The 16,842-nt window shown below is 39.5% G+C and overlaps 1 protein-coding gene across 7 annotated transcripts in view; it reads left to right on the forward strand.

The window, feature by feature from the left end:
• Positions 1-16,842, forward strand: part of MGAT5B (alpha-1,6-mannosylglycoprotein 6-beta-N-acetylglucosaminyltransferase B) — a 245,443-nt gene that overhangs the window by 192,925 nt on the left and 35,676 nt on the right. For all 7 annotated transcript variants that reach the window (XM_034408545.3, XM_034408547.3, XM_087887223.1 and 4 more), the window contains 2 exons: positions 13,970-14,125; positions 16,245-16,391. In XM_034408545.3, the coding sequence (XP_034264436.1) occupies positions 13,970-14,125; positions 16,245-16,391 (303 nt within the window). The remainder of the gene's footprint in view (positions 1-13,969; positions 14,126-16,244; positions 16,392-16,842) is intronic.

Raw genomic sequence — 16,842 nt, forward strand, 5'->3', positions numbered from 1 at the left:
TAAAGTGACATTCATCTTGCTTTTTTAAGCAAGACAAATCATTTTGTTCTGATTGCTTTGGTACAAATGGCATTTGCTCAACACACATACATTCTTTATAAAGGACAGGGACATGGCAAGTTCTCTGTTTCTTCATGTTGCTTCCTCTCATTTGCTGCTGGTGTCTACTTTGCATATCTATGAAAAGGGTTATCTTCCCTCCTGTGACTACTGTTCCATTTTTTGGAGAAAACAATTATTTCTTCCCTAGGCAAAATCAAAGAGTGCATAGTGAATTTTTAAGAGAAGGGTTTTGTTTTTTTTATCCATACACACTCTGGCAGAGACATTTTCTCCCTGAAAATCAGGCCCCTCCACAATTGGAGAAATCAGTTATGCCTCGGTCTACAATTGCTCCTTACTGAAAACTCTAGGCAGCAAAAAGCTCTGTTAAGAGGCAGTGAAGAGCATCATCTACAAAGAAAAACTGTGGACTCCTTTGGAGAAAGTTCTTTCTCTTCTCCCGCCATATTTATGATTCCAACCAAATATGGAACTCCTATTTTTACTGTCTTATTCATTTCCATGCAAATCTAACACGAAACAAATAAAGCAACTTACTATAAATACATATTGGCTATCAAATGGTCTCCCTTTGTTGATATGTAGGAATAAATATGTGACTCATAAAATTTATATATGAGGGGTCCCTGGTACTCTCTGAGCTTGCTTCTTTTCTTGCAGACATTTCATTACTCTAACTAGGTATCATCATCATCATCATCATCATCATCATCATCATCATCATCATCATCATATATAAATTATATCAGAGGTGATTGTCGCATACCATAACAACCGGTTTGCCCAGCACTGGAAATGTGAGTGTGCGCCATCCATGCATGCATGCGACATCAGAAAACACAGCAATTTGCTCACATGCACCGTCCATGTGTGTGTGCAGCACCCAAAAACATGGCAATTCACTCGTGTGCGCCTTCCTCACATGCGTGTGACATCAAAAACGCAGCGATATAGGACGGGATTGCACCTGGGTGGGTGGCCGGGCCCACCCGCAAGTCGCAACTACCGGTTTGCCCAAACCAGTCCAAACCAGAAGCAGCCCACCACTGAATTATATATATTCTTCTGCACAATTGTGTTCAGGCATCCCGCTGTAGAATCAGACATCATCAAACATCCACCAGTGGTGGGTTGCCCGCCGGTAGTAAAACCGGCGGAAGGCTCTGACCACTGACCCTGATGTCATCAAAACGCTTCTGTGCTTGCGCAGAAGAGCGCACATGCGGCCCCGTTGCGAACCGGTAGTAAAGGTAAGTAGAACCCACCCCTGACATCCACCTGTAGAATCTATGCTAAAACATTTCTGTGCCTCCGCTATAAGGTCCAGTGGCAGGCCTGGGGTCTGTTTCATGGCCAGAAATACTAGGGGTAGAATTTTAAACCAGGAATAACCCATTGTTGAAATTTTGGGGAATCTGAGGAAAAAGTTGCCTGAGGCAAGGCAATAATACACAATGAAAGGAAGCACATCACACGCATGGGCAGAACAGCATTATGATACTGAGAAAAGACACAGCTGAATGAAAGGAGGGTAGAGCCGAGGATTTTGTTCAGTATCTGTATGACAAAATCACTCAGATTCGGGAAGATTTGGACTCCGACTGGGTAGTCTCAGGGGGAGAGACAGGGGCAGGCCTTGAGAATGTTATCTGGGATGAGTTTGATCCTGTGACCCCTGAGGACGTGGACAGGATTCTGGGTAGACTGAATGCGACCACTTGTTTATTGGACCCGTGTCCTTCCTGGTTAGTACTGGCTTCCCGGGAAGTGACACGAGGCTGGCTCCAGGGGATTATAAACGCTTCACTGAGTGAGGGTGACTTTCCCGCCGCCTTGAAAGAGGCGGTGGTGAGGCCTCTCCTCAAGAAGCCTTCCCTGGACCTGGCAATGTTGGTAAATTATCGTCCGGTCTCCAACCTTCGCTTTGTTGCGAAGGTTGTTGAGAGTGTGGTCGCGCAACAGCTCCCCCAGCACCTGGATGAAACGACGTATCTGGATCCGTTCCAGTCGGGCTTCAGGCCCGGGTACAGCACGGAAACGGCATTGGTCGCGTTGGTTGATGATCTCTGGAGGGCTCGGGACAGGGGGTGCTCCTCTGTCCTGGTCTTGTTAGATCTCTCAGCGGCTTTTGATATCATCAACCATGGTATCATGCTGCACCGGCTGGAAGAGTTGGGGGTGGGAGGCACTGTGTTGCGGTGGTTCTCCTCCTTTCTCTCTGACCGGTCGCAGTCTGTGTTGACAGGGGGACAGAGGTTGACCCCAAGGCCCCTCATATGTGGGGTGCCGCAGGGGTCGGTCCTCTCGCCTCTCCTGTTCAACATTTATGTGAAGCCGCTGGGCGAGATCATCCGTAGTTTCGGGGTGGAGTACCATCAGTACGCTGACGACACCCAGCTGTACATCTCCACCCCGGATCACCCCAACGATGCCCTTGAAGTGATGTCCTGGTGCCTGGAGGCCGTACGGATCTGGATGGGGAGGAACAGGCTCAGGCTCAACCCATCCAAGACTGAGTGGCTGTGTTTCCGACGTCCCGTTATAGTCAGTTGACACCATCACTGACTATAGGGGGCGAATCATTGGCCCCCACAGAGAGGGCTCGCAACTTGGGCGTCCTCCTGGATTCACGGCTGTCTTTAGAAGAGGACTTGACGGCCGTGACCAGGAGGATTTTTCATCAGGTTCGCCTGATTCGCCAGTTGCGTCCCTTTCTCGATCGGGACTCGTTACGCAGAGTCACTCATGCCCTTGTCACCTCCCGCCTGGACTATTACAACGCTCTCTACATGGGGCTCCCCTTGAGGAGCACCCGGAGGCTCCAACTGGCGCAGAGTGCGGCCGCGCGGGTGGTAATGGGAGCAACATGGCGTTCCCATGTAACACCACTCCTGCGCGAGCTGCACTGGCTCCCGGTGGTCTTCCGTGTGCGCTTCAACCTACCTACCTTTAAAGCGCTCCATGGTTTAGGATCCGGGTACTTGCGGGACCGCCTACTATCACCAATAGCCTCCCACCGGCCGGTACGCTCCCATAGAGAGGGGCTCCTCCGGGTGCCGTCAGCCAAACAATGCCGACTGGCGGCCCCCAGGGGGAGAGCCTTCTCTGTGGGGGCACCTACTGTCTGGAACGAGCTCCCCCCAGAGATACGGAGGATCCCGGATCTGCACACCTTCTGCCACGCCTTAAAGACCTTACTATTTCACCAGGCCGGCCTGGCCTAATTTTCCCCCTCTTTTAGAAAAGATTTTTTAAAATTTTAAATATCTTTTGTATTTTATATATTCAATTTTAAATTGGTTTTAAAAGTTTGGGGTTTTAAATTTGTCGGGGCCAAAATTATTTAATTTGATTTTATTCTATTTTTAAATTTTGTATTGTATGTGTTTTTATTGTTTTGGCTGTGCACCGCCCTGAGTCCTTCGGGAGTAGGGCGGTATAGAAATCTAATAAAATGAAATGAAATGAAAATGAAAGAAGTACCAACACATTTGTGCCTCTGCATACTCAAAAACACTTTTTGAAACAACATCTATTCTAAGGTATCTTGCACAGCTGGGAGGGACCCAGGGGGCAAGGAGTGGCAAGCCCTGCCCTGCAGTGACATCATTCTGCAAGCCCCTCCCTTTTGCCTCCATCTTGATGAAGCTGCAGGGTGGAGCCTGCAATGATACCACCACGGAGTCTGAATTGCTATAAAAGTAAATCTTATTCCTTGTTTGGCAGGTGGCTTCTTTTCTGCCAGTCTTTACTAATTATCAGCCAAAAGGAGACCAGTAGAAACTTGATGGTACTGGCCTAATTTTTGACAGCAAGGAATAATAAAGCTGCCTCCCCACACTTTTTTCTCCTTTTCTTTTTTAAAATTATTTGCTTGGACGTAAAAAGAAAATCTGGGAATTAAATTGTTAATTGGCTTTGCTGGCTTGCTGGCTCTGATGCAAATGCCTCTCAACTCTTTTCAGAGTTTATACGTCCATTTTTGAAACTGGGTGGGAAAAGGTAGGCAGCCCGGTAGCCTCATTTCTTTTCCCAATTTGAATCTTCACAGGCTCCAAGGAAGCTAAAGTGTTAATGGAATCCAGAAATAAATATCTGGGTTCCCCAAAACATTTCACAACTGCTAGTATGCTTAGCTCTAGTTGCACTCTGTAGCCTATTCACTTGGATTCACTGTTTCCCAAAAGCTGAAAAATGGTAGTCTTCAACTTACAACCATTTGTTTATTGACTGTTCAAGGTTACAATGGCACTGAAAAAAGTGACTTATGACTATTTTTCACATTTATGACCATTGCAGCATCTCCATGGTCATGTGATCAACATTCTGATGCTGGGCAACTGGTTCATATTTGTGACAGTTGCAGTAACCCGGGGTCATTTGATCACTTTTTGAGACCTTCTGATGAGAAAAATCAATGGGGAATCCAGATTCGGTCAACAACCATGCATTGCAACCTTGCAGTGATTCACTTAACAACTGTGGCAAGAAAGGTCGTAAAATGCAGCAAAACTCACTTAACAAATGTCTCACTTAGCAACAGAAATGTGGGGCTCAATTGCGATCATAAGTTGAAGACTACTTGTATATGATGCTGTGCACTCTGCTCCAGGAGATAGGAATTAGATGAATACTGATATTTGAAGGCCCACTACTAATCTCTTGAAGTGGGAACAATTGAGCACAAGCTCTACCACATGGCTGTTGCGGATTCTATAAATTTATTTTTTATTTTATTTTATTCGTATTTCGTCAAGCATGTATTTTATGACAGATACAAGTGTAAACATAATTATAAACACATGAAATGGATACGAATAAAAGGAAACTTTAGGACAGGGATGGTAGTCACGCTGGTGTGCTTAAGCACACCCCTTAAAGACCTCTTAGGAATGGGATGAGGTCTACAGTGGATAGTCTAAGTTAAAGTTTTGGGGGTTTGGGGAGAAACAACAGAGTCAGGTAGTGCATTCTAGGCATTGACAACTCTGTTATTGAAGTCGTATTTTCAGCAGTCTAGTTTGGATCGGTTTACCATGAGTTTGTATCTATTGTGTGCTCTTGTATTGTTTTGGTTGAAACTGAAGTATTCATTGGCCGGTAGGACATTGTAGCAGATGATTTTATGTACTATACTTCAGTCAGACCGAAGATGGTGAAGTTCTAAGTTGTCTAATTGATCAGCAATACTGGGAAATTCCTTCCTTTATGAACATTAAGTAGGAGAATTTGTGTAAAGTTGAGGGGCTGACAAGCTTCAGATCCACCATATTGAATGTTGACACCTTTGCTCTTTCCTCAGAATAATTGGTTCTTTTAAGGCTGAGGTAGATGGGGAGTTGAAGAAAGGAAAGGGGAACGAAAAGAGTACTGTTCAGAGTACTATTTGGTGCTGACCACAGCTGAATTCAAAGGGGAATGTTGAGTAGAATTTATGCTGGCACAGAAAAGAGATCCATGCTTGGGAATATTGTGCAACATATATTGATTTGCAAGCGTATGCATTAGATAGAGCGTTAATGAAGTCCTTACCGGCTTTGTACAATTATTTAAAGATAGCATCAAATGAACTCCAAATTAATCAACCTAATGCATGTTGGATCTCCAAAAGGAAAATTGCCAGGTCGTGGCAGCAAAAGGCCACTTTTCTTCTTTTTTAAATCTTTTTAAATATGTCTATTTTCTTCCTGCAATAAAGCAATTAAACAAGATAGAAGCAACTACATTTTCTACTTGCACTCAAGAAGGTGTTCAAGAGGCTCTCACCTTCTAACATATAAATGGTTCACCCTGTTTTTCTCTTTAGCTTTGCACTGAATGTGCTATTTGCTAAAAGTACACTTTGAATGTTTCCAAATAGAACGGTTTATCGAGGCTTTTAATTGCTATTTTTAATACCTCTGATTTACCCTTTTTTTTAAATTGTGAAGGCTTTTCAGTAACCTGTGGATAAATAAATACATACACTGATCAAAGACAATCATTCTCTAACAGGATGGGAGTTGCAGAAGAATTAGAATGAGAGAGAAAAAGCAAAAGAGAGAGAGAGAGAGATCATACAGCACAGGAAGCCCCTCTCGTTAAGAATAAATTTGTGTGTTTATTTTTGGGGCTTGTACACAGACACACAAACATTTTAAACCCAAAAAAAATCCAGTAGTGGAATTCAATTTTTTTTTTACTACCAGTTTTGTGGGCGTGGCTTGGTGGGCGTGGTATGGCTTGGTGGGCATGGCTTTCTGGGCGTGGCAGGGGAAGAATACTGCAAAAATTCCATTCCCACCCCACTCCAGGGGAAGGATACTGCAAAATCCCCATTCCCTCCCCACTCCTGGGGGAAGGATATTGCAAAAACTCCATTCCCACCCCACTTCAGGGGAAGGATACTGCAAAATCCCCATTCCCTCCCCACTCCTGGGGGAAGGATATTGCAAAAACTCCATTCCCACCCCTCTCTGGGGCCAGCCAGAGATGGCATTTGCCAGTTCTCCGAACTACTCAAAATTCTGCTACCAGTTCTCCAGAACCTGTCAGAACCTGCTGAATAGCATCCTTGAAAAAACCCCATCCAAACTCTACTAAAGCAATATTTTACTAATATCAACTAATAAATGCCAGAAACAAAATATCCATAGCAAGTTTTCAAGTACTTAGAATTCTTGGCTAGGTGTTTAGTTTAATTTATCAAGGCTAAGCTTTAGTGTTAAAAGGGAAATCTGGGGTGAAGATTCACCCTTTGGGGACAAATGAAGTGTAGAAGTAAGCTACACAGATCCCTTGTTAATCTAAAGTTAATCTAAAAAGCAGTTTTTATAGACACCAAGAATGTATTTCTTTTAAGTGTTATGTTTACTTTGACATTAACTCTAAATATTAGCTAAGGCCAGTTGCACTGCTTAGTGGAATGAGTGAACTTCCACTCAGAAATGAAGGTTTGATTCTCAGGTAATGAAATTTTCATCTATTTTAGGATCTACTCATTAAAAAGTAAACTTTGGTTTTTGATATGGTATATATTAAAATGGTATGTATGTATGTATATGTGTATGTGTGTGTGTATGTATGTGTATATATATATATATATATATATATATATATATATATATATATATTGTCAGATGTAAATGCCTTATTCTCTAATGTGTAAATAATATATGAACGGGGTATCAGGGGTTAACTTATTCTTCACTTCTTAATGTATTCATAATTCACCACTCCCACTTATAGCTCCACCCATTGTATATATAAGGAGCCACCTACACCCTTTTCCTCACTTCTATCTGTGAATATTCAGTGAATATAGAATGCCTATTGTAAATAAAAGGAAATATATTTAAACCTTTAACTCTTACTAATATTATTGAGTCTGATCCTGAAAATATTGCAACAAGCTGGTAGCAGAGGATGGTTAATTGACTCAATAAAAAACTTAAAAATGTCTAAGAAAGATAGGCCCAACACCAGGGCCTACAGCAAAGAAATGGAAACAGAACAAGAAATAATCAACGAATCCACAAACGCAATTTCGAGAGAATCCGAAGAATACACCACTGAAGACGAAGAAATAATAGATGAAATTGATGACCAGAAGGAAATCGAAATAGAGAATAACGAACTCAGGTCAGAGATATTAAAACTATTAAAGAGCCAGAAGAATGATGAAAGCCTCATCGCGAAACTCCAAGATATGCTGAAGAACAGCGGAGCAGCGAGAGAGAAAAACATCACTAATGAAAAGTCTAAAGACCCAAAAATAGTGAGTGATATGACTGCAGAGAAAGTCATTACGAAGAAGAAAAACGGTGATCCCGCGCGAAATTTTGAATGGCAGCCATCTTGGTTTCAACAGGCCTCCAGGGTGAGCGAAGCAGAGCCAATCAAAATGCTCAATTCAAAATTTCTGGCGCGAAAAACGTTATCAAACAACGAAAATGAAAAAGAAGATTCAAACTCCTCAGAAGAATCAGAATCAGAAAGTGAAGATGATTCAACAAACTCCCAAATAAAATCAGCAATGAAAACGCTTTTTGCTGCATTTGGGCCAAAACTAAAAATTAACAAACAGCTACCGAAGAAGCGAGCGAGCAAGCCGATGCCTCAAGACCTGCCCGCTCCCATCCTGACTACGAGAACGCCGACGCCCGAACCCAGAGAGCCCTGCTGGTACCGCCCTACGCCACAGACCGAAGCAAGCACCAAAGCCCTCAGGGGAAGAGGAAGAGCAGCCGCCGTCGTCAAGACTCCCAAAATCGAACCAGAGACCGATTCATCTGAAGAGGAGCAGAACGAGCGAGCCACAATGGAGAGAACCTTCCACGACGACTCCAAAGAAGAAATGGACAACGCGCATGCGCAAAACTACGCAGACGGTCCGGGAAGACATGAACTGGCGAGGAGACCATGCAGACTCGTTGCGAGCATCCCCATGCCGTTTTGCAATTTTCTACACTTGCGAGACCACGGACTACCTCAGGTTGTAAGTAATGGACACAATAATGTCGGAAATTTACCCAGTGACTTCCCAAAGCTAAGGGTTGATGGCGTTAATTTGCAAGAATGATATCAACAGCTCCAGGTTGTCTTTATGAAGGAAAACTTATTATTTTTTATCACTAGTCCCCCCAAAAGACCTTGGACTCTAAAAATAGATTGTTTACACCATAGAGCATTTTTCTTAATAATATCTAGTGTGTCTCCTGCAATGTATCATAGCATTAAGCCAAATCTGACTGTTTCAGAAATCATTCAATGCATGTTTAATTTGTTTCACAGTGACAGTGTAGCTACCACCACAAGGATGTCTAAAGATTTCTTTTCATCTAGGGTAAAACCAGGGGTTTCCATAAGTGAGCATTTAATATATTTAAACAAAATAAGAGCTGAGCTGCATTTGAGGGGGGAGGTGATTTCAGACCAAACAATGAAAAGTGTTATTATCAACTCACTTGATTCATCATGGGACAATTTTATGTCACATTTAGACACTATCAATCTAGGATATTTATCCATAGAAAGTCTATCCAATAAATTGATAGCAGAAGACAATTCAAGAAGGAATCGTTCTAGCAATCACACAGAACACAAACCATATAGGAAAGTAGCTTTCCAAGAAAAATATAATGAAACATTTAAATGCCACAATTGTGGATCCAGGGAACACAATAGAAGAGACTGTCCCAAAATTTCAAGAGAAAGGCATAGGTCAGAATATAGAAACAAATACAATTATAGACAGTCTTCCATAGATAGACATAGATATAGGAGCCCACCAAATTACAAAGAGAATAGAGGGGGCAGAGATAATTCAAAGGATAGAAAATCTGGCTCACTGAACGGGCTAAATAAACAAGACAACACTAACATACAGCAAAATGAGAACAATAATTGGCTTATTGATTCTGGAGCAACTAATCACACCACTAATAACAAAAATATATTGTCTTCATTTGCAGAAGATAAATTTGTAATAAAGGTAGCTAACCAAGAAAAGGTGCAAGTATTAGGTAGAGGGAATGTAACCTTGCCTGGTCTAGGAAAAATAGAGGGGGTATTGCTAATACCTGAGATACCTCATAACATACTAAGTGCTATAAAACTAAGTAGAGATTCTGACATTAACATTGTTTTTTCAAAAGGAAAAGCGATTTTGGAGAAGAATAAAATAAATATAGGCACAGTGATGATTAAAGGAGGCCTACCTTATCTGATAACTAAGGAAAAATGGTTGCATAACATTGACTCAAATATGGAAGATTGTATTGAAGTAGATGATGAAAATATTAGCAATAGTGACAATGATGAGTGTAAAACATCTCATGATCACAAAGATGCACACAATGAAAAAAAACCAAAAATAGGTAAGCCAATTCATGATGAGTGTGCTCACATCTTACATAGGAAGTTAGGACATGCCAGTTTTCCTGTAGTACAAAAAATGACTGAACACGCAGAAGGTGTTAAAATAAAAAATTGTGAAAACTATTTGGAATGCTCAGTATGTAAATCTACAAAACTAAAAACTAGCCCCAGGCCAAGAAAATCTACTAGATCAACTAACAAAATTTTTGATTTAGTACACATGGACTTAGTTGGTCCATTAACTCCATCAATCACTTATAGAAAACTTTACTTCCTGACAATAGTGGACGATTATAGCCGCTATGGGTTTGTTTATACATTAAAACACAAAGATGAAACATTTCAAAAATTTAAAGAATTTTACAAACGCATAGAAACACAACACAACATCAAAATAAAACAAATTATGACAGATAGGGGATGCGAATTCATGTCTAAAGAATTCTCCCAATGGTTAAAAGACAAAGGAATGTTACATTACACATCTAGTCCATTTTCTGCGTTCCAGAACGGGATTGTAGAGAGGAAAAATTCCACATTACAAACCATGATTAGATGCACATTGGAAGATGCTGGCTTAAGCAAACAATTCTGGTCAGAAGCCTTACATTATTCAAATTACACACAAAATAGAACATGGTCCAGCATTGTAAATAAGACACCATATGAAGTGATGTATAATAGAAAACCAAAATTAGCACACATGCATATATTTGGAGTCACTGCAGACGTACACATACCTAAACAATTAAGAAGAAAGGGAGAAAACGTATCCAGAAGACTCAGATTTATGGGATATGAAACCGGTACTAAAGGGTACAGATTCATTGATAACAATAACAAATTTATAGTCTCCAGAACAGCTGTGTTCCATGAACAGGCTAACTGGTCTAAATTACATCTTAATGAAATATTTCCAAATAAATATAAAGGTACAAAATCTCATGAAGAAGGGATCATAGAAAAGCAAAATATCAACAAAAATAAGAACAAAACCAAAATTTGGACAAATAGCCAACACAAAATTAAGACAGACACATTAACAAAAAAGGAAGCAAGATATTTGCATGATAACGATAGTAAACCTGAAAAAACCATTAGAAACACCAGAAATCAAATGCCAAATAAATACAAGGATTACATAATGCATATGGATGGTGAGCCAACAACACCCAATACATATGAGGAAGTGTTAAAACTCCCTCATGAAGAAAAGGAAAAATGGGAATTAGCGATGAAAAAAGAGATGGAAAGTTTACAAGGATTAAATGTATTTACACCTGCAATTGCACCTAAGGATAAAACAATTATTGGTACCAGGTGGATATATAAAATTAAGAACTTAGAGGGAGGCAATACTTTATACAAAGCTAGACTAGTTGCACAAGGTTATGCACAGAAATATCCGGAGGACTATACTGACACGTATTCCCCCACAGTAAGAACAGAGAGTGTCAAAACAGCTCTAGTGGTAGCATCAGCACTCAACCTTGATGTATTTCAATACGACATACAGACTGCGTATCTACACGCTAAACTAGATAAAGAAATATACGTAAGAGCACCTCACAGTCAATACACAAACAAAAATGAAATTTGGTTGTTAAACAAGAGTTTATACGGGTTAAAACAATCTGGTAAACGATGGTATGATTGTTTAGTGAAAGTACTTAGAACCATGGACTTCAACGCTACTACTGCTGATAACTGCTTTTTTGTCAAAAAGGATGATGATTACATTGAATTTGTATTGATTTATGTGGATGACATTTTATACATAGGAAAACATAAAGAGAGAAGAGAAACCTTTGTAACGAAACTAAATGAACATTTCTCGTTAAAATCTCTAGGTAAAGTAAACAAATATCTTGGTGTCCAAATTAATAAGACTAGAAGGGGATTCAAACTTACTCAGAGAGATAAGATTGTAGAACTTTTAAATAAATGCAATTTAAACAATGCCAAACCTTGTGATACTCCTATGCAAACTGATTTTCTAAGAAATACTGATGAATCTTCCCCCGAATTCAAGGATAACACATTTTATAGATCAATCATAGGTTCACTTCTTTATATATCTAATTGGACTAGACCAGATATCGCCTTACCACTCAATCTATTATCCAGACATGTCAGCAAACCAACAATGTATCACTGGGAAGCTGTTAAAAGAATTTTAAGATATCTGAAAAGTACACTAGACTTTTGCTTAATATTAGAACCTAAAGACAATAAAGAACCAAAGCTTACATGTTATGCAGATGCAGACTGGGCTGGAGACACCTCATGTAGAAAAAGTACATCTGGTTATATATTTCTCTTAAATGACTGTCCAGTTTACTGGTACACTGGTAAACAAGAACTAGTGGCCACTTCAACGACAGAAGCGGAATATGTTTGTTTATCCAAAGCTGCAAATAACCTTGTATGGTTTAATGATTTAATTTCAGATGTTTGGAAAAAAACTGTTTTGCCTTTTGTTATGCATGAAGATAATAAAGCAGCCATTGAAATATCTAGATCTGATGCCATTGGACAAAGGTCCAGACATATAGATATAAAATTTAAACATGTGAGACAATTATCTCAGGATGGATTTATTAAAGCAGTGCATTGTGATACCTCAGAACAATTAGCTGACATATTGACAAAGCCTTTACCTTCTAAGCAACACAAATATTTAACTTCTAAGTTGTATGTATTGTATTGTCCTGAATCTGAGTGTAATTGGTGTTGTATAACGAATCGGCATTTAGAGGGGGATTTGTCAGATGTAAATGCCTTATTCTCTAATGTGTAAATAATATATGAACGGGGTATCAGGGGTTAACTTATTCTTCACTTCTTAATGTATTCATAATTCACCACTCCCACTTATAGCTCCACCCATTGTATATATAAGGAGCCACCTACACCCTTTTCCTCGCTTCTATCTGTGAATATTCAGTGAATATAGAATGCCTATTGTAAATAAAAGGAAATATATTTAAACCTTTAACTCTTACTAATATTATTGAGTCTGATCCTGAAAATATTGCAACATATATATATATATATATATATATATATATATATATATATATATATATATATATATATATATATATATATATACACATACATACATACATACATACATACATACATACATACATACATACATACAGTATAAAGATAAATCAACTATGCTCATTAAAAAAAGATCTTACAGAAAGACAAATATTCATTGCCTTATAACATTCCTTCTATGATAGGCTAGTATTTTTATCTCACATTCACAGAGGGGTCTCTCTCTAAACAGACAGCTTATAGCTGAAGAAACAGCATTCTCAAATCACAGTTTATTATTTTATTCCTGCCCTAGTGGATCCACAAATGTGATTTGGAATGCATTTTATTTGCCCAATTCTATGTTTCTTCAGCAGAAGACTAACAGTTGAATAAAACCTATGTAAGTTTAATAAAATTTGAGGGTTACAGAATCCTTATTCTCAAATTTAGTTGGCAGTAGACTGCTGGAAATGTATTTTCCATTGGCTCTTCTTTTAGCTATTCATATTAGATTTGATAGAAAAGATATTATATTGTACTCCCAAAGGAGAAAAAAATATATCAAAATTTGTCTATGTATATATTACATTTCTAAGCTGCCTGACTCTCGAGTTGTCTCTGGTGGCATTCTTGCCTTTGATTTAATTAGGGCTGAGTGCGTGAGATGCATTGTATTGCATCTTTCCATATGAAATTCCAAGAAATGTGTCATAAAGAACCCCCATGGGACTTTGTCATGCTAGGAAAGAGAGGGAGGTTATCTAAGCAGCAAAATATTTGCCTATATCTGACTGGATTGAGATAGTATGTAAACGCCATAAATATCATAAAGGAAGAGCAACAGTACCTCTACCTCCTCTCACAAGTTCAAAAAAGCTATCCAAAGAAACTCTAAAGACTGTTGAGGAAGAAACATAGAGAGTAAAATGTTCAAGATTTCAGGCTGATCTTAACTGGCCCTGACTAGCATCTTTCCTTTCCTTTCTTTTCTTTCCAGGGTAAAGAGAAGTTTCTAGCCATCCTTAACAAGTATATGGAGATCCATGGCACTGTTTATTATGAAACCCAGCGCCCACCAGAGGTTCCAGCTTTTGTGAAGAATCATGGTCTTTTGCCCCAGCATGATTTTCAGCAGCTGCTGAGAAAAGCCAAGGTATTGGCCAGATAATTCTGTTCCCTAGCTGAGGAATGTGTGGATGCTAAAGGAAGGAATAGCGCTTAGCAATAGCACTTAGCACTTAGACTTATATACCACTTTATAGTGCTTTACAGCCCTCTCTAAGAGGTTTACAGAGTCAGCATATTGCCCCCAACAATCTGGGTCCTCATTTTACCCACCTTGGAAGGATGGAAGTCTAAGTTAACCTTGAGCCTGGTGAGATTTGAACTGCCAAATTGCAGGCAACCGGCAGACAGAAGAAGTAGCCTGCACTCTAACCACTGTGCCACCAAGGCTCTTAGACTTATATATCGCTTCACAGTGCTTTCACAGCCCTCTCTACACCGTTTACAGAGTCAGCATGTTGCCCACAACAATCTGGGTCCTCATTTTACTGACCATGGAAGGCTTTTAAAGAGTAACAGATTAACAGTTGGAAGGGATCTTGGAGGTCTTCTAGTCTAACCCCCTGCTCAGGCAGGAAACTCTATACCATTTCAGACAAGTGGCTATCCGATCTCTTCTTAAAAATTTCCAATGATGGAGCACCCACAGCTTCTGAAGGCAAGCCATTCCACTGGTTAATTGTTAAATTAGCTAGTTTGTTTAGTTCGTTCCCTTTTGGCAGAAAAAACTTTGCTTCCTGCAATTGCATGAACACAGAAACAAATCATGGGAATGTATTCATACCTACAAAAAGCCTTGGGAAAGAGGACTAGATGGCCTTGCATTGCAGGATTGCAGAGCTGAAAAACAATGGAAACATCAGGGGAGTAGTATTAAAAACATCAATGAAGAGAATGTCCTTTGGCAAGATGCTTAATTTGCTAGTAGGGATCAGGCACTTGATAGCCTGTGTCTTTGCTCTAAACCAATGTTTCCCAATCCTGGGAATTTTAAAATGTGTGATCTTCAACTCCCAGAATTCTCCAGCCAGCCATGGAGGTTGAGAACTATTGCTCTAAATTATAGTCAAACTATGAAGGTTGGAGAAATGAGAACATAGTTTAAGAAGGGAGATATCTTTCAGGAACCATGGGAAACTATGGCACAGATATACAGTAGTTTACATTCCAGGAATTAAATCTGTCTGCTAGAACTATTTGTTAAGAACTTTATCAGTAGATGACCAGATTGCTTTATGGAGAATGGCAAATTTCATTATCCAGCTTGTTTTAGCCATCATTTGGTTTTCCATGATACTCCAGAATAAAGCTAAACAGAATCACTCAGGACAAATTAAACAGAACTTTGGAACATTTATTTTTCAGGAAGGAAAGGTAGAATACACATCAGTCATAAGACATTACACACCATTTCTCTCCCAAAGTTGGATCATGTAACACTTCGTACTTATGAAAGTGTGTGGGAGATCACACTCTTAGATGTAGTTCCAAACACTTCGCTTCTCCAAGGGTCAAACACAGGGTCTAACTCTTAATAACTCAAAAGACATGTTCTTACTGCAGCATATAGTACACTTTTTTTCCCCACGAGTACAACATTTTGAAATTGTATGTGTGGAATCTGAGACCGCAAGGGTGAATGAAGCCCCATTTAATTGAATAGGGCTTCTCAATGCAGGGATTAAAGAAATGAAAAACACGAGAAGGACTAGAAAAGAAAATATAAAAAAGCCAAATTCTGAACTTGCTCTTCTCAATTTCACACTGTTCACCATTTCTCTGCCTAAATTAAATTACAAGATAACATTTACAAGTATCATTTGACATCTGGCTTATTGAAGAAAATTAAACTTCAATAGCTAATTATTAATATGTGCAATTATTAGTACAGGGTAATTGACATACGCAGTGATAGGAAAAACATCCTATGGCTTATTCTACAATAAAAAAAAAAGGAAGACTGATCAGCCAATAGGAAACATGTCAATGAAAGGTTCAAGCAAAGGCTTCATGGAACATTCATTCCCACTTGTAGTAAAACAGCCATAAGTTCCATTCTGCTGAAACAGTCAAAACTGTTTTACAAGTGTGCTGTACACCAATTTCTCTTCCCCTGGCCGAGGCAAGGAACTGAAGGAGAAAATAAATATATTTGAATAGCCTACATCTCCCAAAGGTTGCTAAATGCCTGGATTTGCTTTCCACAGCTCTTCATTGGCTTTGGTTTTCCTTACGAAGGCCCTGCCCCTTTGGAAGCAATAGCTAATGGGTGTGTTTTTCTGCAAGCTCGTTTCAATCCACCCCACAGTTCACTCAACCATGAATTCTTCCGAGGGAAGCCAACATCAAGGGAGGTTAGTTTGCTTTCTGATGTTACGACCAAGCTTGTTTTGTCTGTTTGCTTTTTCATAACATACTGCATTTTGATTTCTGAACTGATGAGCCTGAACTGTCTTGTTGACTTGGATATCTGACGCAGAAAGGGGTAATTTGTATCCAGACTAAATGTGTCAATACATTTGAGACATAGCCTGCTCTAGAGGCCGGGATAAAGAAGTTCAATCACCAATTACTTAAATGGGTTATTGTGACAACGATTTATTTTAAAGAAACTACCACCCCCTAGTTTTATACAAACAGCAGAAGAATTATGTGCCAGAAATCGGTAGGAAACATTCTTATAACGTTTGTATAAATGTTCGTGGAGATTTCATTTTTTGCTGAATTCACTGATGCAGAATGAGGAGTAAGAATTAGTTCAGAGTCAGGAAAAGAAGCAGTCAGGAAAACCAAAATGAACCCATT

The sequence above is a fragment of the Pantherophis guttatus genome, chromosome 2 (genome assembly GCF_059756535.1).
Source record: "Pantherophis guttatus breed Tessera chromosome 2, ASM5975653v1, whole genome shotgun sequence".
NCBI lineage: Eukaryota > Metazoa > Chordata > Lepidosauria > Squamata > Colubridae > Pantherophis > Pantherophis guttatus.